This window comes from Chenopodium album, chromosome 10 (genome assembly GCF_948465745.1).
Source record: "Chenopodium album chromosome 10, dcCheAlbu1.1, whole genome shotgun sequence".
In the NCBI taxonomy this organism is placed as follows: Eukaryota; Viridiplantae; Streptophyta; class Magnoliopsida; order Caryophyllales; family Amaranthaceae; genus Chenopodium; species Chenopodium album.
In genome coordinates this window covers 10,277,669-10,303,275 of record NC_137843.1, presented here as the reverse complement: position 1 = coordinate 10,303,275, position 25,607 = coordinate 10,277,669, and the positions used below count along the sequence as shown (strand labels likewise).

At 32.1% G+C, this 25,607-nt stretch overlaps 1 protein-coding gene across 2 annotated transcripts; it reads right to left on the bottom strand.

Annotated features, from left to right (window-relative positions):
* Positions 1-506: 506 nt before the first annotated feature.
* On the bottom strand, positions 507-13,256 carry LOC145562213 (cholesterol 22-monohydroxylase CYP90B51-like). Of its 2 annotated transcripts, none has more exons than XM_081622416.1 (8): positions 12,780-13,256; positions 9,142-9,466; positions 8,865-9,017; positions 8,261-8,518; positions 8,074-8,166; positions 7,539-7,617; positions 7,269-7,378; positions 507-1,156 (listed from the first exon to the last, which is right to left on the bottom strand). In XM_081622416.1, exons 1-8 carry the CDS (start codon positions 12,839-12,841, stop codon positions 893-895), a joined length of 1,344 nt encoding a protein of 447 aa, XP_081478542.1. In that variant the 5' UTR covers positions 12,842-13,256; the 3' UTR covers positions 507-892. The 2 variants fall into 2 exon arrangements, with proteins under 2 accessions (XP_081478542.1, XP_081478541.1); XM_081622415.1 differs by lacking the exon at positions 12,780-13,256 and adding an exon at positions 9,771-10,211.
* Between the last annotated feature and the right edge of the window lie 12,351 nt (positions 13,257-25,607).

The following is a 25,607-nucleotide window of genomic DNA, read 5'->3' as shown; positions in this document are numbered from 1 at the left end:
CCTTTTTGGATAATCTAAAATACTCCATGTCTCATAAAGATCAGTAAGATGGTGAAAGTCTCTTGATTAGTTGTCCCAAATTATGGTTAAAGTTGTTTTAGAATGATATGTAAGTGGTAATTATACCTTTAATTTGATGTTTCATACCTCTTAATCTCTCAACATCCCATTATTAAGCGCATTAAAGATTTTTATGTGATTATAATATGAGTGATGTATAAGCAGACTTACCATGCCCTTTTTGTTTGTGAAAATTGCTCGTCGCTTATTTAATTCATCGAGTAGCTCCTTTATCTTGAAAGAAAACTGACTTAAGCATATTAAAGTTTGCTAAACTTGCAATTGCGCAACAACTTTCCTAAAGACAACCATGAAAAGATCAATATAAGATGATGTTGGGAGAATATTTATTACATAAATCAATCCTACTAGAAGTCTAGAATACAATAGAAAATGTACAAATTAAAGTTTTTTTTTTTCTTTTTTTTTTTTTTTTCAAATTAAAGTTTAAATAACCGTCAAGCTCCAATGTGGACGGCTTAATAATAATACAGTAATAATAATGATAATAAAGTTAAAAGGCATTTACAAAATCAGAAGGGGGAGCAATTAAACCAATTGGTCTTGCTTGTCTTTCTATGCTTCACCCATTAAAAATGCTAATTCTTCTCTTGTTACATGAAGCTAGGCTATCAACAGCAATCCCAAGCAACCCTACCCCAGAAAAAAAAAAAAAGAAAGAAAAAACCCAGTAATTACTACTAATCTGGGAAAATATGGACTTAATTTTCTCCAATATATATGTATGTATAGATAAATATATTATCATTATTAATATTTTTTTTTCTGTGCAAGATTTGGATGATAGGTTTAAGTTGGGAATTTGACGAACTCAGAGTCCAAAACTTAAGCGTTGAACTTGAATTGGTAATCCTTTGGGGAACTCAACGAATGGGTAAACAAAAGCTTGATCTTTCTCCGTTACTTTCCAATCGAAATTGATGACCAAATGGTGGATGAAAATTGCCATCTCCGTTCTAGCTAGTTCGGATCCTGGACATAGTCTTTGTCCTCCCCCAAATGGCATGAAAGTGTTTCCGCTAGTCGGGCTGGAGCTCGAGTTTGTGGCCGGTATGCCTCCCCGATTTACACCATTCTGAAAAGATGAAAACAACGAATTGAAGATTATGCATGCATGGTGATAAAATAGTTGATGCAGATTATGCATGTTAATTATGGATGATAAATTATTAGTTAGAATGTACTAAGAAATTGCATATATAAAGTACAGTTTGTAATTTGTCTCTTCTAAGGAAGAAATGTGTGACTTTAATACTTTGAATTGATCAAAATTCACAAGATTAGGTAGCAACTAGTTCTTGCGATCTCTAAGTGAAGTACAATTTGAGAAAAATAATTGACGAGGTACTACTATCTAATAATTCTTTGACAAACATGCAAAATTGCACCTTTTCTAATTTACTTTAATTTAGTACTCTTTAATGTTTTATTCCTTTACATTTATACTCTGTACTTTCTTTTTTTTTTTTTTTTTTAATATTTATTTATGCTAATACTATATTACTATGTACGGAGTACTAGGATATCTTTTCAAAGGAAATGTTAAGGAAACTATGTCTAATGTGAAAGTATTTTGGAGAGATTATTGCATTGTGTAACACTAATGTCCCACCTCTTATAATTATACCCACCCCTTCAATAAATACTAACTACTCTAATAATAAGTGGTGGAAATATCGGTGCGGATTACACAATAATTTTCCTTTAGTTGTACTAACTCAAAAAGGCTCGTATAACCCTAAAATCAACACCAAGTTATTATCCTAAGTAGTTTCATATAGAAAGAGATGAGCAACCCTCCACAAAAGGGTTATTTTAACTATGTGATAAACAAAACTTTAGATAACAACTTAGCCTTCAGATATTAACTCGTTCTTTCAAATGAACACACCGTCATAACTCCAATATCAAAAAGTATAGACAATAAGAACTTAGCGTTAGTAAAAGTTTTTGACCCAAAATGATTTAGGATTGGCTAACAAAAATCGTCATAAGAAATCGTATAGTATAAAAAAAAAAGGACATAACAGTTGATGCATAATATGTGTATAATTGTTGTGTCCACTAAATCTAGGATAAGGTTTTTCAATTCTATAAATTATGATCAACTATGAGCATGAACAACTGTAAAATGAATTAGGAGTTTTGGTATTTTCCCAAAACTAATAATTGAGCAGGGAGTAGAATTCATGAGATCATTCAATAAGATATCAAAGAATAATACGGAGTAATCAAAAGTAATAAACTTTTGTTGCATTACAAAGTGTTTTTTATTCTAAAAAAAAGAGGGAAGAAATAAAACTTTCTGCTCCTTTTTCTTTATTTGAGCATCAAAAAGGAATTGAAAAGGAAATTTCTTTAATATAAAAAAGGAAAAATGTGATTTATTGCCATTTTGCAGGGGAGAAAATTCCTGGGGACCGACATCATGCTTTTGCGGACCCGTTGAAAAAAAGAAAAGACATGTTGCACGTGCAACCTACAGTCCCACCTCCACGTGGGGCAATTATCACTTTTGGACCACACCCCACTCACTCACTTTACTTACTTAAATCACTTTCTCTCTCTTCTTTGGATGATGATGAGAGAGAAAATGTGGGTTTGGTTAATCAAATCAAACTCCAACTTTCTCACAACCAAACCATCAATCCATCTAAATTCTAAACACAACCTTCCTCCGTACCAGAGTGCTACACCCACGGGTTGATCACGACACTTCATACAGTGGGTCCTAATTAATCTTTTCCCTATAACATTTGGTTTCTCCCCTGGAATAAAAATTAAATTGGGAAAAAGTATCAATTGGAGTACTTATTATGGCTCTTGCTCATTAAGCTAATGACTATTCATGTGTTTTTAAGATCAATCCGGCATATATATGTAAGATTAATTGTGATGAAGGGTTTAAGGATTTTTTTTAACCCTTAAATTTGTGTTACTCAAACTCTTCATTTCACCTCACGTAGTCATGTTAGACCCTTAACACTCGGACATGAGTATTACACCCAAACACTTCACTTTTAGTTCAAAATTATGAAATTTTTTCATAAAATAATAAGTCAGATGGTTAGACACATACTTGTGTCAGACATAGATACCTGAGTTCAAATAACATAGCCTTAAACCCTTCATCATAATTAATCTTGTACATATGCCGGATTGACCTTAAAAACATATGAATAGTAAGGATTTAACATGATGAAGGGTTTAAGGATTTTGTAAGTTAAATTTAGTAAGAAATGAATATACTCAAATGCTTAGAAATTTTATTACTTTGTACTCCATGAAATACGGAGTACTAAATAAGCTATTTCAACTTTTCAAGTGTCAATTTGATTTGGAGACTCATCAAAAAATTAGGGAGTTACTAAATGTCATAATGGAATTACTTATGCCGCAGTATTAAATGACCTTTCTACCCTTATCAATTTAATATTTGACTCCAATTAATTTTCTCACCATCCATGTCCCCTCCAATTTATTATTATTATTATTATTATTATTATTATAAATTACATGATATATTAAAAATTAAAATTAAATTTTTTCCTCAAAAAAAAAATTAAATTTAACTATGAGTATTAAATTAAATTCATGTGAAGAAAATAAAATCAAAAAAAATTTCGTAAATTTACTAATTAAATGTATTTTGTTATTTTTAATTATTATTAAAAAATATTTTAAAATTTTAAACGGTACACATGTAAATGTAACATGCGATCGTGTACATTGGAAAATGTAAAAAAAAAATTCGACATATATTTGACTCGACAGCATCGAAGGTTCGTCATCCCCACCAAGTGCCTCTGTTATGAACGCGGACCGGCGTCGACTCATTTTAGTGGTCGGAAAGTACAATGTTGGTGGTCAAGCTAGTTGTTAAGGTCGACCCGTCGTGGTGGATGGTTAGGGTTAGTGGCGGTACTTGTGGTGGAGTTGATGGTTAAGGTGGAGCCATAGCTTGGAGGGTCAAGGTTAGTATAGTGGGTCAAAGTTAGTGGTGGTTGAAAGAGTATGTAATTTTTAAAATTAAAAGGGGCATGGAGGTCATTTCCCTATTACAATCGGATTGCATCAAGGGTCTGCATTAAGCCCTTTTCTTTTTGCAACGGTTCTAGATGAATTAACTAGACCAATTCAAGATGAGGTTCCATGGTGTATGCTGTTCGCAGATGATATCGTTTTGGTGGATGAGACTAAGGATGGGGTTAATGTCAAGTTGGAGCAATGGAGGCAAAGGTTGGAATCTAGAGGGTTTAAGCTAAGTCGGAGTAAGACTGAATATTTGGCATGTCGTTTTGGCACTCAGAGGGGGACAAGCAATGAAGTGGTGAGTTTGGATGGAAAGGATTTGACCATGAGTGAATGTTTTAAGTACCTAGGGTCGATCATCCAGAAGAATGGTGACATTGATCAAGACGTGACCCACAGGATTAAGTCAGGGTGGCTTAAATGGAGAGCGGCCACGGGAGTGTTATGCGACCGCAGCATTCCCTTAAAGTTGAAGGGAAAATTCTACAGGACTGCCATAAGACCAGTGTTGCTCTATGGTACAGAATGTTGGGCTTCTAAGAAAGAGCATATTAAAAAGATGGAGGTTACGGAAATGCGCATGTTAAGGTGGATGTGTGGAAACACTTTAAGAGATAGAATCAGAAATGAGGTTATTCGCAAGAAAGTAGGTGTGGCGGGCATTGTAGATAAATTAAGGGAAAATCGTCTGCGTTGGTTTGGACATGTAAGACGGAGACCCGAGGGTGCACCGGTGCGAAGAGTGGAAGAGTGGGACCATGGAGGGATTAAACGAGGAAGAGGGAGACCAAAGATGACTTGGTTGGAAGGAGTGAGGAAGGATATGAAGTGCATGGATTTACGTGAGGATGAAGTTTTGGATCGTAAGGGATGGAGGAGAAAGATTTATGTTGATGACTACACGGAATAATCAAATTTGGTTCATGTTAGCCGACCCCACTTTTGGGATTAAGGCTTTGATTGATTGATTGATTGATTGATGGAGGTCATTTGATCCTATAGTTTGAGTAATTCTATTGTGACAAATAGCAATTCACAAAAATTATGCACTTGTACAAAAGAAAGTTAAACAATAATTTTGATTGACAGACATTAACGAGTCACTTACAGCTTAGAAAAGAAGAAAGGTCAAAAAAAAAAAAAAAACTACTGGTGTTATATAGCTATCGAGACTCGAGAGTACACAAGTAAATAGTTGTATAGTTGTTAAATGTGGAACTCAAGTGGAAAATTAACCAAACAAACAAAAATGTAGTGGTGCTCAGACTGCTCACCAAATAGCTCATTACATTTATGACAATTAATTTAGTACTCCTTTCATTTTATTTGCCTATTTTATAATTTGTGGCTTATAATATCACTAACTGCAAAGTACAATATAGTGAAACAAAAGTACATGCACTATAAGAATCAAATTATAAAATTTTCATTCCACTAAGGAATAGTGAGTTACCAAGAAACTGTATACTTGTAAAGAAGTTATACATACATAAATACTTTGATTAAAATCGAAGTAATAGGTATATATATATATATATATATAATCAAATTAATAACATTTCCTTTTTATTGTATTTAAAAATCCTTAAGTATACTCCCTCTCACTCCGTTTGTTGGTCTTATTTAGAATCTTTATGGAGACAAAAAAAAAAAAAAAAAAAAAAAAGTCAAGAAATAAGGATAGTAAAACAATTTATTTCTTTAGATAACCAAACGTTAGTCTTGTAATTTATAACCAGTAAATAGACCATTCACATTCAACTACCCTGTTTAAGAAGCATGTCTTGGGACTGATTTATATTTCATACCCGGGTGCAAACGGAAAGCAGGGGCCGTCCTAAATGATCTTTCAATTTTCAAAAATTAAATTTGCCCTAAACTTACATTTCACACACATGTTTAGGGGCATTGCTTTCTCATATGCGTGGTCCCCTTCCCTTATTTTGTCTCTAATCCTAAAACTGCTCTTATCGTCCCTAATCAAGACAAGTTTACAACTTTTAGTACTCTACCTCTCATTTATAACTTCCCAAGCACAGTAAACTTACATATAATTAGATTATTTACTTATATATAATAAGATTTCATAACTGAAACATTTGTTTCTTTTGATCTTCTAGTTGTTAGTCGATTTAATAACCCCAAACTTGTTTACCTAATTATTAGCAGACTGATATATTTACTACTTACAATAATGTTTTTGTCACTTACAAGATAAACTTGAACTAGATCACAAGTACACATTTATCTTGTACTAGATCACAAGAACACATGTATAAACAAGTAAAGTGTAAACATCAACTGTGCAGCATCTAAGATAATGTACTTTTAACAATCCTCTAGGCTGCACGTACGTCCCCTTATCCCCTCGTTACCTCTTAATTTACTCTTACCGAGTTCAAAGTATATTTTTGGAATCGATTAATTCAAATAGACATTTAAGTTGTATGAATATAGAGAAAATTCAAACTTTATTCATGTTATTCACGTCAAGTAATTGCCCTCTCACTTTAAAGGTTATGTTTTTTCCTAAGAAAATGAGAAAGTTCCACTTGATGACTCTTAACACTACTATAATATACAAAGTACTAATCTTTGTCAACTTAATTCTTAAGTATCTTCCATTTTGAATTTCCTGATTAAAAACCTACAATCTCTACATATTGGAAGTACAAGTGATTCATAGGAGGGACAACGAGAATTGGAAAAAAAAAAAAAAAAAAAAACAGTTGGCAGTTATTTCATGACCTTTCACAAATGCTTTGGATCCTCGTAGGGACAAGGAGGGAGAAGGTTTAGGGGTCAGGGAATAGCAACAACTCCTACCAGCTTGATTGCCTAGCCCATAGGATTAGGATACATGTCCCCAAACTAGATAGGGCCCAATTCCCATAAAAAATAAACCTTATTTTCGTATTTTCAATACATATAAATATGAATTAAAACAACTTATATTTTGAATTTAAAAAAAGTGCATACTATTATACTCCAAAGATACTAATATAATACGAGTACTTCTTGTTTAAGGTACGGAGTACTACTTTACCAGAAATATACTGGAATTCTCAATGTATGTGTATAAAGATGGTTAAAAACCACATATATTGTGAACGGAATGGACGGTAAGGCGAAAAATTAAAGTAGGGAAAACTGACCTGCTGCCATCTCCAAGGGTTGAAGACATGAGGTTGGTCATAAAAGGCAGGATCCAAATGCACGGCTGCTAAAACCGGCAGCACTTTCCATCCACATGGAATGTCATAACCTTTACAACAGCACATTACATTAATTAAACAACAGCAACACAATAAAATAAGATATCAACTTTCCGGCCGGCAAACTTCCCGTGAACCACCCAAAAAGTTTACTCGAATAAATTATTAAAGTAAAACAGATATTAATTCATTAGTAGAGCTGACATTTACCTTTATACCGAACATCTTTAAGAGCCTTCCTATGCAGGAACCTTACTACATTGCCCAGCCTTAGTGTTTCGCTAATAACCTTCATATATACAAATACATCCAATATTGTTAATTATATACAATTAGTACCAAAATTATTATTATTATTATTATTATTATTATTATTATTATGAACATGTACTTCTCACCAGTCACCACCTTCATTTGATCATTATTAATCAAAATTCCATAAAAGTTCTATTTTATGTTCGTAAATTTTGTATTGTTTCTCATAAACTCTAGAATAAATTATTATCTAAGCAATAAGGTTAAATAAATTTAAAATTACGAATACCCAAAAATAACCATCGTACCTACAACAATATTATAATCGATGACTTAACAGGCTCTTAACCATGGTGTTAAACAGGATTTCCATATATTTCATGACGTAATGTTCAACAAATTTTTATGATTTAGAACTTAAAATATTACTTGCATTTTATAGTGATTAAAATATTAAATAATACAGTTATACAGTCCTAAGAAGGCTTACACATTGAGTGAATTCCATTTTCTTGTAGTCATCCCAGTTCAATTCTTTCTCAGCTGATAGCTGCTTAGCTCTGGCAATCATAAGGTGCTCTTCCTAAACACATTAAAACAAACAAATAAGCAAATGGGACCAAATTTTAAAGGCTGAATTAATCCATGATAATAATTTTTAGGAAAATAGGGCATACCCGTAATTGTTCAACAGCAGAAGGGGAGCCCTCCAAGAAAAAGATGGCTAATGCAATGGAAACAGAGGAAGTTTCATGTCCAGCAAACAGTAAACTCAAAATTAAGTCAAGTATTTGCTCTGTTGATAGATTGGAATACTTCAACACCCATCCAAGTAGATCATCTTCTTCAATATTTTCACTCCCATCATTCAACTTTTTCTTCTTCAACTTTTCCTCCATTTTCATCTCTATAAAATCTAGTATGGCTGTTCTTGACTGTCAATAAAATTTAGTAAATTGTTAATCATATGAGTATTAGTTTTCCAAATTTAGAAACTCAATTTTTGCATTTCACTAGAAGAAATTTACTATAAACAACCCATAATACCAAAAGTACCCTTGTGATATGGGAAATAATTTTGGCACTCCTATTAGTAAGTAGAGCACTGTAAAGTGAAAACTGTGCTCCCACAATGAAAATGCCAAAATTAAATTTTGGAGTGCCAAAATTATTTCCACTGTGATACATTAACAATTATGATTTCTGCACTCCTACCTCTACCTCCCCCCCCCCCCCCCCCCCCTCCCCCCAACAAAGATATTTTTTAGGACAATAATTTACCTTTAATGCCCTTCTATAAGGACTTCCTGGTAAATTGATAGGAGCTGATACCACACCTTTCATAAAATTAATATATTCCTTCTTTAGATGCTCTGTTTCAGCTTCCCCATGATCCAAACTCAGTATTTGCTTTGCCATCACATTGAATGTGAACTGCAAAACCCAAGAAAAAAAAAAAAAAAAGGTTTCATCCAGACAATCAATATAAATGAGATAAAATAATTTTTTTTTTTTAAAAAAAGAAAAAATAAAATTCGAAGGTGCAGAAGAAAGATACCTTCTTAGCTTCATCTTGAGCAGAAAAGGTGCAATTCTCTTGCCAAGTTTTAAGAACAAGGACAGTCTGCCTCTCAACTTCTTTGATAAGATGAGCTTTAAGCCTACTGTGGCTCAAGAAATTGAGAGATATATTCCTCATATCTTTGTGTATTTCTCCATTCAATACCAACATAGACCACTTTCCAAGTATCCCATCAATGCTACTTGGGTAGCTACTTTCAAACAACCTCCCTTCATTTTGAAAGATGAATCTATTTAGCCCAGCATCTGCTGATACAATTGTCGGTTCCCCAAACAAATTTGCCCTGTAAATCTTCCCAAACCTGCACAACTAATAAAACTTTAGAGAATTTGGGTGGATGAGACTACAATCTGCTTATTTGTATCTTACAAGTTATATGGTGGTCTAAACGTATTCAATTTTGTTCTTAGGTAATCCAGAGTTCCTTTAATAGGGTGTATGAACATATGAATATGAAACTGGGAATGCATGAACCTATGTAGGGAGAGTTCTACCCTTGGTTGGGGCCTAGCCCGACTCGAATCAGAATTAGTCAGAATCTAGTAAGCTCCTAAGTAGGGGTGATAAACTAACAAAATATTAGAGCATATGGTCTTTTTCATTACCTTGCTATGTGTTGCTCCATGAATTTTCCAAGGGTGGTAGCAGGATGTGGCTTTAAGTAGCCAAAAGTTTCCCCAATAAAGGGCAAACCAGTGTTACCAGGAGGAAGATTTGGAAAGGGTTTCTTTCTCTTAAGGAAGCTGAGGGTCCAAGATAAAGCCAAAACAAATGGGAGAAGGTACAAGAAGAATTCTAAGTCAGACATTAGAGATTATGAAATAAGACTCAAAGCTTCAATGAAATTTGGGAAATGAGTATATATTTAATTTGTAAGCTTTTTGCTCCTCTTCTCTCTTCCCAAATATGTGTTTATAGAGTGAGTCAACCTTGCAGTAAACAGCAAGACTGACAAGGGAGAAAGAAAAGAAGGTGGGTGTTTGAGCTTTGAATGGAAAAACAAAGAAGCAAAAACAATAACAAGACAAAGGAAGAGCAAATGTTTAATGAAAAACTTTGGAGCCAATAAGGGGGTTTATATAACCTGCTTTTTTGTCTTTTTAATGGGCTAAATTAACAAAAGAAAAGGTAAAAGAAAATTAGAAATAATTTGAGAATTTACTGGTTTATTTTAAACAATAGAAAAAATAAATATGACAAAGAACAACCATAATACATCTCCTTTGATCTTCACTACAAGATATTAGAGATATCAAGAGAGATGTTAGAGACATCAATCAAGAGAATCTCTCTTGATATCAATATTATTATCATATCCTTTTATTTTTGGTGTAATGGGATATTATGTTATGTGAATATAGTTGATATTTTGTAATCACTTATTATCTAGTTTGATTCTCGTAAATCATAGAGATTGTATTAGGATATCTTGTAACACTATAACCTTTTTTTTTGGGGGGGGGGGGGGGGTATTAGGCCAATCCGATTCGAGGCTCAATTCTAGGTGGTTAGATTCTAGTTTCCTCCCAATCGTTGCTGCGGGATTGTAACACTATAAATAGTTGTATTCTATTATCAATATAATTAAGTTTTTTCATGTTTTCTAAGCTTTTCTACATTCTCTTTCTCATAACTCTATTTGTATCACAAGACATTTTTAACACAATGGTTAATTAAAATATAATAGCCTCATAGCCAATGGTAATCAAGCATTTAGTCATAACAGAGTCTTGCTAAATGGACAAGTGGATGTACCTTTGCACGGGTGACGGCCAAATTAATGATAAGGAGGAGTTTATAATTATTTGAGGCTCTCAGACCTTATTAAATAACTTTTTGTATGTTGAATCAGGAATTTAATCTTTAGCTTAGCTTAGCTAGCAGGGGGCCAGTTTCCTCTCTGTATCTGATCTGACCATTCAAGTGCAATCAGGAGAGCAATGATTCCATGCAATTTAGATTTGCACTAAAGCTTCTATTTCAATTATTTTCATTAAAATAAATATATATAAATATAGTTTTCGAAAATCTTATTCTGTACATGTTTTTATTTTATTTACATAGAAAACAAAAGATCAGTCCCAAAAAAATGTACTCTGGTCTCAATTTTATTCTTTATATTATGGGATAATCTAAGATGTATGTATCAAAAATTATCACCAAAAATATGTCACTCTTCTTTCACAGGAGTTTGATTGGGTTTCCCTACCTTCCATTTTTGTTTGCTCCCACTTTCTTCATTTGATTTTTCATTGAAAATGATTTTTGGCAGACTCTGTTTGACCCCAAAAAATGATTGTGCGGTGGAACATCATATTTGTACTTGGTATTTGATTCTTGTTAAGTTTGATTTGTAATTGAAACGAAGAAGACACTAAATTTGTTCCAATAAAACAATTGGAGATGCCAAACTCCCAACACCATATGATGAGCCTCTCAAAGCAGTCATACAACACTCAACAGGGTCCGGTGGAGGCCAGGGATGATTAATATACTAGGTAGTTACAGTTTAGCAAATAGGTACACATAGATATAATAATAGATATTAAAAGGTGGACTAAGTTTATAATAGATTACACATCTTAATCAATTTTTAGCGGTCTATCTACCCTTATAGATATATAGATGTACAATCTTGACGGTTTTAATTTAGAGAAGAGCAACTATTTTGAGTGAAAGTGTCTTACCCTTATTTATTGTGAGACTTTGAAATTTACCTCTAAAGAACAAAAAAATACACTTATAAAATAAAAATCATGCTGTTTTCAAATTAAGTTATTGTGAGACCTTCTCATTAAATAGTTTGATAATGGATAACTAGGACACTAGGTAGACATTTCAAATTCTTAATTGTCTTCCCATCATTCTTTGGCACTACTCACCCAAGCACCAGCTACTATGTATATGATGGAACACAATGAAAGTTATTGTAATTGTTTTCTTATGGGAAACGAAACCAGACAAAATGAGTTCTTTTCAGTGACATGATAAAATGACTTTGTTTGTGTATAGATTATCAAGATTAGTTTTCAACCCAAAAAAAAAAAAAAAGGTACTCGTATAAAGATTTATTTAAAATTTTAAGAAGTACCTCACAAAAACCCACAACAATAACAATAAAGTCTTAAATATATATGAGGTGGTCAGTGAATTGTTATAAGAAACCATCCGAAAAGAAAAAATAGCAAGATTATCGATTGAACAAAAATTTGAATAAAAAAAGTGCAAAGTGAGAAACATAAATAGCATACAAATAAATTTTAAGAGAGTTTTAAAAGAATGGTAAGGGATAAAAAGAGTGGAAAATTATACCAGTAAAAACATAAAGATTTGAAAAAACTTAAGCAAAGTAAATAAGCAAAGTTGGCAAACATTAAGTACCTCATAGAAAAAAAAATAATAATCCTAAATAATAATAAGAAAATTTGAAAAATACCATCATGCAAAATAGTCAATTTTTACATTATCACTTCAAATTTGAAAAATACCACCATGTAATCAATTAGGTGGTATGATATAATAAGGGCAAAATGCCTGGATTCCAAGAAGTCATTAAGGGAGTAAAAAAAATGGAGCAAAAATTACAGAGGGATTTGTTAGGGGGTGATATTTACTTTTTCAAGAGTTTGGCATCTTTAGTGGGTAAAAGCAAAACTTTCATTCGCTTCATCTTCATCCTCCATGGCAAGCCAAGCTTGAAATAGAGCTACACCATTGAACGGACCACCACATCAACCACCTTATAAACCCAATCCTTTTTGCAAACTACCATTAATGTCCTGCTTATCAAAAATAATACAGCAGATCTAAAAAAGGAGAGGCGAAAGAAAGAAATAATTCATCAAAAATACTCAATGAAGGTATAATTCAACTCTTTTATGGTAAAATTTGAGCGTGAAGGTTGTCGATCTGAAATTATTGGTCAATTTCGAGCTCAAATGAATTAAATTTAGCTTCCCTTGCTCATACAAAAATGGAGTGAAGATGATGGAGGAAAGAAGTGATGGTGATAGAAGGAGAGATGGTAGCAGTAGTTAGTGATAAGCCTTGGCAGTGGGTGACGGCGGAAGGTTGAGGATGGGTTGGTGGAATGGTGGTAGGAGATGGAAGAGAAAGAGGAGAGAGATGGAAGAGATAGTAGTTGTTCAGGGGAAATAAATTACTCTAGGGGGGGCCTGGGTAATTTTTACCCCTATTTTTAGGGGAATATACTACCCTCTTAAAATATTACTCCCCATCCAGACATAAAAAAATCTAAAATTTTCCTCCCATAACTTTTACCCGCAATCCAGGCAGGCCCTAAAAAAAACTTGAGGTGATAATGTAAAAATTAACTATTTTACATGGTATTTTTCAAATTTTCTTTAATAATAATAAAATTTGGAAGTTTTAATAAGTTATGAAATGTTTTACTTCCTTAAAAATTGCAATATCCTTTAATATTAGTTCTACTAAATATTTCATAGGCTTAATATTAAATGATAATGGATTGTTTGGTTCGAGTCACACTCTAGGTGATGAGTCATTTAGTCATGTTTCAAGCTATTTCAAGGCATTTTTCATGTCCAAGTAGCTTATTATAACAATTTGCATTTATTAAATCAATTGCAGATTCAAACTTAAATCGAATTGTAAATACAGATATATTCAAATTGAATAATCAGGTAGTAAGCTTTACCATATCACACCTACTAACAAATAAATCTTATCTAATACTATAATTTTTTTTTTTATTTTTTAAAAAAAAACACCTATATAATCTCATTTAAATATAATAACCATGCTCCAAACTCACAAGTCCTTTTCAAAGATCTGAAACTAGTCTCTACTCTCTCTAGAGCCCTGAGAGCTAGAGTATCAATAATTAATATCATAGAAGTTGACATGGCACTACCAAAATCGCATAACTACCTGGACTAGGGATGCTTAGCAAAATGATACTCGCAATTAGTGGCCACTAATTCTGAGATGGTTGATTGGTTGGTAAAGAAATCTATTTTTTTTTATTTTTTAAATGGAGAGATTTGTACATATTAAATTATAATCACATTACACACTTAGGCCCTGTTTAGTTCACCTTATGTTTGCTTATCTGAATTTATCTGGTCTGGTCTGATCTAATCTGAAGTGGTCTGATCTGATCTGAATGTCAGATTTGACCAAACTTTGACCTTAAATATACGATAATCTATACGGAAAAAATATATAAAGTGGGGTTCTGTTAGATTTGTAATAATGTGCACTTTATTAATATGTGATTTTCAAAAAAAAATTCATTACGAAATTAAAGATATTTAGCGATAAAAAACTGCACATAAAACGATGATTTGATCTGAACTTATTTTTTCTGATCTGATCTGAACTTATTTTTTCTAAAATAAGTAAAAATAAGGTGAACTAAACAAGGCCTTACACAGCATTGGTTTCCTCTATTATCTACAGTAATATATCATTATTATATGTCGCTTATAAGAATATAAAAACCATTTGAATTTGCAATTTCATGTTTTTTTATTTTTTTATTTTTATTTAGTAAGATAAACACTCACCTTAAGTGGATTTCCCTTATTCCCCCTCTCGAATTAATACTCCTATGTTATGCACTTTACTATTGCTAAACAATACAGTTTTAAACCATCTAACTTTTGATTCTTCAATTCTTACCTATGCTAAAATGAACATTTCTAAAATGTAAGGTATATCTAACAATGTCTTCATCTAAAGATGAGCAATTACTGTAGGATAAAATTTAAAATCAGAGAGACATTCCACTAATTTTAATCCTAAATTATTTTTACACTAAAGATGCATCCTTGGATACTATTTTTCACATTCTCCTATAAGTCCCAAAAAAAGGTGAAGAGTCACACAACATAATTAGTCATGATAAGCTTAGCCCTATCATGAATTCCTTTTTTACCATAAAAATCACAAGAAACCTAACTAGGAAATACAAGATCAAATATCCTATGAAGGTAATAGTATTATCAACCATTAAAGTATTCTAATCTTATTAACTGTGACATATACTTGGGGTATTTATTGTGTACAATTATCTTATAATTTATTTTTATTGTTACTTGTGAAATGGACCGTTTATTCTTAGATACTTATCTAATTAACTCAAATTTCATATAATAGCAAGGCATGCTAAATAACTAATGAAAATAAATTTGATTATTTAAAGAATAAACCCTGCATTTCTTTAAAAAACTTGTGGTTTGATAGATCAAAATTATTGATTTCAATACCACAAATTTTTGATAACCCTTTACAGCTTGGGGAAAATAATGAATCAATAATTGTCATAAAAATAAAGCAAAGAGCAAAGAAGAGAATTTCCAGAAATAATCATAGTCACCCAGCTTTGCCACAGAAGCAATCTAAAGCGGATGGCCAACTAAGATCCCTACATTGTTGGTCTTCACGTGGAATAACACTCTAATTGGCCGTCTAATTCTTCCAAGTTTTCTCTCTCCACCAAATCACATGCTTAGAGAGAGAGTGGGGGTGTTATGCTCAGTGGCCTATGACGAATAACCATCTTATGTTCATCATATATATCCTCGCCCAAATACCCAATTCTAAACCCAGAGCATATAGTTTACCATCAAATGAAACATAACATAATCTATCCGTGCCAAAATTAGAAAAATGTACTACATCTGAACCGTGTATCTCAGAGTAAAATTTAAGTACTCTGTAGATGTATTTTAGGAAAATGCTACTACCTTCGTCGCATAATATAGTTTTTGTTTATGTTTTTTCACGGTATTTAAGAAATGTAGGAAAAAAGTGAATAAAGTGTATTAACAATTTTAGACAAAAGTTAGAGAGGAGAGATTGAATGAAGTACATAAAAAAGGTGAAAAGTGCAATGATATACAAAAGTCAGAGAGAGAAAGTGGAAAATTCAATGATAATTTAGAAAATACAATGAATAAAGTTAGAAAAAATAAAAGTATAATGATCTTTACATACTAGTCAAAAATTAAAACGAGAACAATATTTAAAATCTCCAAAATAGAAAATCAGAAACTATAAATCTATAATATGAGATGGAGTATATACCACTATAGGTCATAAGAGACATATAACAAGCTAAATTTAAAGATAAACACATAGTGTAGCAATTGACGCATATTTTTAACATAAATTCTCAACTCCATACTATTTTTAAAAATCTATATTTTATTACACCATATTAATGAGGTTTTACCTTAAAACTTGAGGTTTTGGATACCTCAAGTTAAGTTGCCAATTTCAATTCCACCAGCTTATATAAAAAAACAAAAAACAAAAAAAATAAAAAAAATAAAAAATAAAAAATAAAAAATTCTTATATCCATATAGTAATGGTATAGAAAAACAAAACAATTTTTTAGGGGAAAAATATAAATTAAAAAACTTACTATAAAAGTTTGAATGTTCTTAATAAAAGGTATTTCAATGAGTTGTACAAATGTAAAAGAATATCGAGATAATCGACATAATTTATCCTAAAAAAGTTACCACCTTAGTTTGCATACAAATATAAAGAATATGATGATTTCACAACATAAAGTATGATAGGTTATTTAGCAAATTAATGATGAAAGTTTTCATGCATTGACTTGCCATAAAATCCAATTTAATTTAATTTTTTGAGTTAAATATGTTAGTACCCGTATTTTATATTAAAGAAATATCCAAAAATCAAGAGATTTAATCGATTAAAAATTACATTTAAAAAATAAAAAAAAAAAAGTAAAATTCTGATTTCAAGACAGTGAAGGGACAACTGTTTGAAATGTTCACCACTTGAATAGAACTTCATGAAAAAAAAAGAGAGAGAGAGAGAGAGAGAGAGAAAAGAGAAAAAAAAAATAAAATGAATTGATTATTGCCTAACCACTCGTGCGGGTTGCCCAAAGATAGTGGCAGACCAATGATTGCAAATAGTAAAGTAAAATTTCTTTTCATTGCATGGGAAGCATTATCATATCCACGTGTGTTGACCACAATGCATGACGGCATGGGTCTTCAAGGCTAGAGTAAGTTAGAGCAAAAAATTGGATAAAAAATTGGAAAAAAATTTATTACCCAACCACCACTTAAGGGTTGTACTTTAATGCATGGATCTTTAAGATCCGTTGCTTTACAACCCGATCTGATTAGACTCTCTAACATACTTTCGAGAATAAATTCAAAATTAGTATGATGACAAAAACTTTGGGTGTGACAAGCTTAATTAACACTCAATTCTCTTAGAGTTATTTTCAATTTAGTATAATTTTAGTTTAATATAATTTATTATTTTATTTTAATTCAGTTCACATTAAATTCAGTCTACTTCTGTTTTTTTTGTTTTTTAAAAAAAAGTACAAACCTACCTTAGCCCCCAAAAAAGGCTTAAGTGACAAATTTTCCTTTTTTTTTTAAGAAACATCTTATAATAGATGCAAAAATTTATAATAGGGTAAAAAGGTTAATATTACCTTAATTTCTTATTATTTGCAACAAAAAAAAAATTTATATCTCACAAAAAATACCCTTTAGTTGCAAATAATAAGAAACGAAAGAATTATATACAGTAAACTTATTCAAAATTAATAAAGTAAAAATGGTAAGAACACCTAAAAATGACTTTTAAGATAGTTTTAACAACCCTACACAAAGCCACACCAATTTCCAATACCTAACATACACAAATTCGCTTAGGGTCTGTTTTCTTCGGCTTAATTTCAGTTCATAATTTCTTTCTCTCATAAACAATTCAGTTCAGTTTAGTTCAGTTCAGCTCAATAAATGAAAACAGACCCTTAGATATAACTTAGCTTCTTCATAACTCACCAATGTACCACATACACAATATGCCTCCTAGGCTCACATATTAGCTCATTTAAAATCCTTAAAATTAAGCAAAGTTAGTAGACAAAATAGCATTAAATATATGGTTTACATGATAAAAATCGCCACAAACTTATCAAGAATAGGGGGTTCAATCTTAATCCCTGGACCATCCTTAATTTCTACAACCCTATCAAAATGCGATTAGAATACCAATTCAATCCCCAATGTCAACAAAGCAAACAAATATTTTGAATACCCAATTCAACCATCAATTTCTACACAAAAAAAGAAGAAGAAAAAAAAAAAAAAAAAAAACTGAGAACAGCTATAAATAACTACTCTTAAAATCAACCAAAAAGCAAGCAAAAACGAAACAAGGCCATTATTAAACGATGCACACATGAAGCCATACGTGCCCCACTCCATGATAACAAATTCCAACGTAGGAAGGAAAGAACACGTATGGTATGACGATATATTGACCCTGCTCTCTTCTCTTCTTTTGGGAGGATATCCATAAAAACAATTATAGCTTTCTTCTGCTGCTGCTAGTACACTGTACATATATACATATACTGATACATACATAAAGGTGGTCAAACTTCTACAATGTCTAGGCCCCTTGGTTAGGGAGCCAAGGACGATCCTACAACTGCCTTAACATGTCCTTAACATTCAGCCCCTCGTTTAGCTCCACTTATTTTTGATGTGTTATCCCATATATTTAAACGACGAGTCTCCAAAAATTTGTCCTATATATATTAATAGATATCCTTACAAGATTTGCATAATACCTTAGTCGATATAATTACTCACTTATAACCTCATTTTATTTTTTTATATGTATTCACATTAATATTGTCTCAACTCATATGCCCTAATAATATGTTTGAATAGAGAGAAATCGAAGGAAAAACAAAGGATATATCTTTGGTAACAATATGTTTTAGAGTTAGTTGCGATCTATCTATAATATTCTTGGTGTGCAATAAACTGCACCTCATCAAAATCGCCTCACCTAAACCACAAAAGGTGCATGACCCTTAACGTCTTGTGCCTCAGCGCCCAGGTACGCCTTTAAACACTGTTTTATCTAATACAAAAGAAAAAAAAATCCAAAAATTTAATAAGAGGATAGCCCTAAGTCCCAACTAAGCCTCATTTATTTCTGGTTTGAAAATAGTAAATAAAAGTTAAAAAGTCAAAAATAAATTTTTTTGGAAGCAAGTTAAAAATTCAAATAAAAAGATGTAAAGTTGTCTTAAGCCCTGTTTTTTAGAGCTGCTCTGCTGAAAGCTGCCCTGCTCTGCTATGCTCCGCAGTGTGTGGAAGCCTAGTTCTGCTCTGTCCTGCTGTGCCCTGCTAGAAGCTCAAAAGAACAGGGCCTAATTAAAGTATTTCAAAAACAGTGGGGAAAAATGATATTTAGTGGTTCCTGGAAATTTGCAATACTAAAGTAGCAACTTTATTACTTACAGAGTAATTAGTAGCTTGACTATCAGAGTTGAAATTATAAATTAGATTAGCCAAGCAATAAAGGAGTAATTTTATAAGCAAGTTAATTTGCTCGATAAAAAGCTAACGGACAACTTAGCACTCATTTAACTAACCATTGAGACAAAAATGAATATATCTTAAAATCTTACGCGACATAATAAGCTAATTTGACGATAGCTTCTCATTGAAGATGCTAACTGAGTTAGTTGTATGATGTACTCCCTTTATTCTAGGAAGGTCAACTCATTAATGGTAAACTTGTTTTCAGGAATTCATGAAAATAGTGAGCGGATGTAAGAAAGGTAAAGACAAAAGAATACTCCGTAATAGTGAGTGTAAGAAAAAATTTACATAAAGAGGTCGTGTAAAAAGTAAAAAAGTGTAAATAGAGTTGGGTAAGGAGAATAAAGGCCTGTTCTCATTGATTGAAATGAGCTGAATTGAACTGAATTGAAATGAATATTTTATGAGAGAAGGAAATTAAGAGCTAAACTGAACTGAAGTGAAAATAATCTGATGAAAACAGGGCCTAAGATGACAACAAAAGGGATTGTAAAAAAAAATGAGTCAAACTTTTTGAAATGGCTCAAAATAAATTATGAGTCAAACTTCTAGAAACAAAGGGAGAATGATAACTTTTTATTTTATTTTTATTTTATTTGATTTTTAGGAAGGGAGAATAATAACATAATTCAATTAACATGGTTTTTATCATGTCAACTGTGGGACATGATCTCCACCATTTTCTATTTATTTCCTTTTAGCTACTGCAAACTGCAAATCTACAATAGCATGCTTATATTTGTCATTTCTTCTAATTAAGTGAATCCAATCTCTTCCTTTTAATCAATTTACATTATGCATTCTCCAACCGCTAGACTGTTCTAATTCAGTCAAATGTTTTAGTAATTGGTATACTTCAGTAATAAGAGGTTAAACTACCTTCAGGTTTTATGCAGATAACTTCCACTATATTATTAAAGATCCGAAATTCTCCAAATCTTACAGCTTATAAGAGCGCAAACATGTAATACAGACTCAACTTTCAACCTTCTTCTTACACATGAGAATTATACTACCATTTATCTCCAAACAAATATACAGATCTCATCCATGCATACAAAAGTCCATAATTTTAAAGGTTTGGGTTTACCCGTGAAACTGAGAGTTATCCCAGGGTAAGTTATAATCTACATAATTCTTTAATGCAGAACAACTCATGAATGTGTAAGCAATCATCAAGTAATCAACAATGCACAACCACAAACAAATATTTATACCATTTAAGCTAAAGTAAAAGAGCAAGAAAATATAGGATAATAGTTAATTGGGTAATGGTTGAAAGGTTGTCTTAGTATTCAAATCCAAACTAATGTAATCAGAGAGTGGCTAATTGTGAATCGGAATTTGATCACCAGAATCTATCACTCCAAATTCCAACAAACAAATCGATGTACATACTATTTGGATTTGATTTTTAAAAACAAAGTAATTAGAAATCTACACCCTTCTTGTAAATTAAGGTAATGTTAATTTAATGTGAAAGTAAATTTTAACTTGTATCTTTTCTGACTTGCCTAACTTTTTATAACTTGTACCAAATTTGAGTCTCCTTAGTTCATTTTCATAGGATTAAATAATTGTATTTACATATTACATATATTACTTGAAATATTAATTTCTCATGATTTATACTCCGTACTTCGTATATAAGAGGTTAGAGAAAATTACTAGGTCTATAAGAACTTTTTGTAAGGTTATGACACTTCACCTTAAATAAATAATATTCAATAAAAATAATTTCAATTCAGTAAAAATAAGTTCAATTGAGCAAAAATAAGTTCAGTTCAGTAAAATTCAGTAACTATAAAGAAGAAATATACTCCCTCCGTTTTTTTTTATTTGCATCACTTGTGTTTCTACGGAATTTTAGGAGAGTGAATTTGGTATAATATAATAATGTGAATGGATGAATAATTTATTATGGTATAAGTAATTTAGGGACCATGAAAGTGAAAGTATGTGAGAGAGAGTAGTGGGGACCATGAGAGAGAGAAATGATAAATTATTTGAGTGGAGTTTAAAGTAAGAGAGAAAATTAATAAAAAAAATAGTATTAAGTTATTATATATAGAAGTGATGCAAATAAAAAAAAAAAAAAAAACATCTATAAAAGGAAAGTGATGCAAATAAAAAAAAAACGGAGGGAGTAATAGAAAATCATTAAAAATAATTTCAATTCAACAAAAATAATTTCAGTTCAATTAAAATAATTTAAGTTCAACAAAAATAATTTCAATTCAGTAAAAATAATTTCAGTTCAGCAAAAATAAGATGAAATGAACAGAGTCTAAGTAAATTTTAAATGAAAGAATGAAAAATATCCAATTTTCTTTTATTTAGATAGCAAAGATTTTCACATGATTTTATGATACAATTTCTATATTTCAAAAAGCTCCAAATAATTATTTACAAATTATCAATCTTTAACTTTTTTATACAGTAAGATACATGGGTCCCTCCTATCTCAGGAAGGCGTGAAGATCAACCCCTGCGGCCCTGCCACTGGGGGGGAATGGAGGGACTAACCATCCCTCCACTCCGTGATCCTCATATACCATAAAATTAAAGGTACACAATAAAGTTTTCTAATCCACTTCTTGTTTATTTACCATTGCATGATAACTATATTTCATTGATTTTTAAGAGCCTTTTGGCATATCAATCCCTAGTGGTGGTTAAACCCTTTATAATCATACGTCACTTACCCTATAACATCTACGTATTTTCAATATAAAAGTCATTTACGAAATACCAACCTATAATTGTTGTTTCACACTCACTCAGTATTTCAAAATTCTCTCAATTTACATATAACCTATAATATAACTTTGAACTGTGCACAGATTCAAAGTTAGGGAAATTTTAAAGAGGGAGAAAAAACCCAAAATAGTGAAAGGTTAGAATGAAGGTGGGACCAATACATAGTATGCAATATGCACACGCTCTTGAAAAAGGAGGCCCCATAATAGTGAAGAGGTCATGAGTTATGATGATAACATCGCAAAGCCCCAAAAACAAAAGTCCCCCGTCACTTCAATCATTGCGCACGCGCTGATCTGAAGCCGCACAATCTTTCCAACGCACTGTCCCCAACGCCAACTACTTCTACTTATAACTTGCTTGACCCTTTCTACCCTTCGCCAACTTGTTAGTCCAAAATTCCAGTTTCTTGGGTTTGTTTCTAGCCTTAGTTTTTTACAGTACCATACTAAATATTTACTGCTACGTACTAATGGTACAAATAAGGTACACGTCTTCAGATAGCCATCATTATTCTAGTATCAACTTCTACAATCAACTTTGGTTAAGACCTATGGCTATATGCTATACTGTACAAATCTAATTTTATAATATGATGTGACTATATAAATACCATGTATCTAAAGTTCTTAACCACCATGCATAATACTTGTATGATGTAATCATATAATTTCAAAGTATTGTGAAAGATTGCAGGTTACACTATTAGATACAACCATTATCATGAGACTACAATAATAGTTTTTCCAAAGGTCAACTCTTGTGCAATTAGCTTCTTGCAGTCCATTTTACTCTAGTATCCATGAAGCTTTGGCCTCTGCTCAAGCAGTGTATGTCAGGTCCCAACTAAAATACTACGAGCCAGCACTGAGCAAGCCTAAGACCTGAACTGGTTACTCATTCCTTGTTCCACAACCTTTCAAGCGCTAACTTAGGTTATAGGCCTGTATTGCTCGGCTTACGTTGCTGCTTTTAAGTTCAATATATTGGTTTGGTTTGGTTTGAAATGGATAGTAACTGCAAGGATTTTGGCCCGTGTTGAAGACTAGTATGCGAAGATAGAGAAAGGGAAGATAGTTTTTTCAATAGTTTATTCTGCTTCTGAGATCAATTATCATGAACAAGCATGAATAACAAAAATGGGTCATTTTTCATATTTTATGGCCCTAGAAAACCCAAGTCAAGCTCCATTCTGGAGAGACACAAAATGGAAAATATAGATTCCACAAAAAACACCTATTGGTGAAATTTCCTCACTAGTATGCGAAGACAGGCAAAGGGAAGAAATACTCTTTTCAATAATCTTTTTGTTTGTGAGAAGATTAATACTGTAATCATGAACAAGCATGAATAGAAAATTAGGTCAATTTTCACATATTATGGGCTTATGGCCATAGAAAACCCACGTCAAGCTCCAATCCGGAGAGAAACAAAATGACAAAGATATATTCCACAAAATACATTTCTTAGTGAAATTTCCTCAATAGTATGTGAAGATAGAGAAAGAGAAGAAATACATATTTATTTTTTCCAATAGTTCTTTTGCATGTGAGAAGATCAATTATCATGAACAAGCATGATTAACAAAATTGGTCATTTTTCACATGTTAAGGCCCTAAAAACCCAAGTCAACCTCCATTTGAAGAGAAACAGAATGGTAAAAATATTTTCCACAAAAAACACATTTCTTAGTGACTTAGTATTGCAGAAATTTTGAAAATTTTCTACTTTCTTGGATGCATTTGCCTGTTTTAATCTCCTATTTTCCTCGAGTAGTCTTGCGGTCTTACCCTTCTAGAGATAGTAATGATTAATATACAGAACCATGAACCAATATTTTGAGAACTTGTTAAGAAATCTAATTCACATTAGAAAATTCAAGCATTTGGATCCTTACTCCAATGGACAGGACTAAGCCAATTGTCAGATCAACTCTATTACAAAAGAGTGAAAAGACATCATGTGAAACCTCTCCAATTGTTGCTGCTAAAAGGAACCTCTAGCACGGGGATACTCTTTGAGGGACCAAATAAAGGAATCATCACTGGCAATCACCATATATGTGCGTCTCATCAACCCAACATTTGACTTATAAGACTATACAAAGCAAAAGAGATTAAAGAGAAGGGAAATGCTTTCTCTAATTGGTATTATATGTACATTTATCCTTAGAATACTGGCTTAATTAATCGTAGAAATGCCATCTAAAGAAAAGATCTAATAATTCTATTAAAGAGAGTCCAACTAATTGCCAAGCCGAGGGCGGCATGTTAATGGTAGCTTTAAACAAAGTCGAATTTCAATTCACTCATTGAGGATATTCAGGACATTTTTTCCATGTTACTCAAACTCAGGCACCCATTTCCGACACTTAAGGCAAAATGAAGAGTCTAAGTAGCATAGTTTTTCCTACGGATACGTGTACAAATGTTTTTAAAAACATCTTTGAGTTTAACCCAAAGTAAAAGGATCGAACAACTTGAGGCAAAATGAAGAGTCTAGGTAACATAGTTTTTCCCATGTTAGTTGCCTAACTAATTACACATATAAACTTCTTTTCAATGAAAACGGCTAATGTGCAATCAGTTTATTTTCTCCAGGGTAAGAAACAGTGAATGGTAAAAATTTGTTGTAAAACTTAAATCTAAATGCCCAACCTCTCAGGCCCTCACACATCAACGCCTCCCCTGCGAAACATGAGCAGGAGCAGAGAAGAAAAGGCTCCAGGTCAAAGATAGTGCCTAGTGTTTACACATTTGTGACTTGTCACAAAAAATAAAATAAAATAAAGCTAGGAACCTTAGGACAAAATTCTGGGATTACAGGAAGCAAAGAGATAATCTCTTAACCCCTATTGTCCTAAATTTCAACTATCCTATACAATATTTTAAGCATTTTGCTTGCAGGAAACCTTGAAAACTATAGCTTTCCTTGGCAATCATAGATAATTTGTCCTAACTTTTGAGCAGTTCTCCACTAAAGGGTCTTAAAGTGTACTCAAATCTATATAATGCCAAAGCGATGAGTCAAAATTGAATCTATAGTACCAAACAAGGAATCAACAAGGTTGCAAAATCAAGCACAGCATGAACACATTGTACAAATAAGTGGAAAGAGGTCCCTATCAATGGAAGCACTTAATGGACCATAATAGAAGAACCATCATTGAGATGCACCACACTGGTGTCCTCTGTGCCCATCATCAACCCAACAAAGGCCTACAAAGGTTGACAACGGGTCAAAAAAGAGAAAAGGAAGGGGTAACTTTGACCTTTTGGAAGCCCAAAATT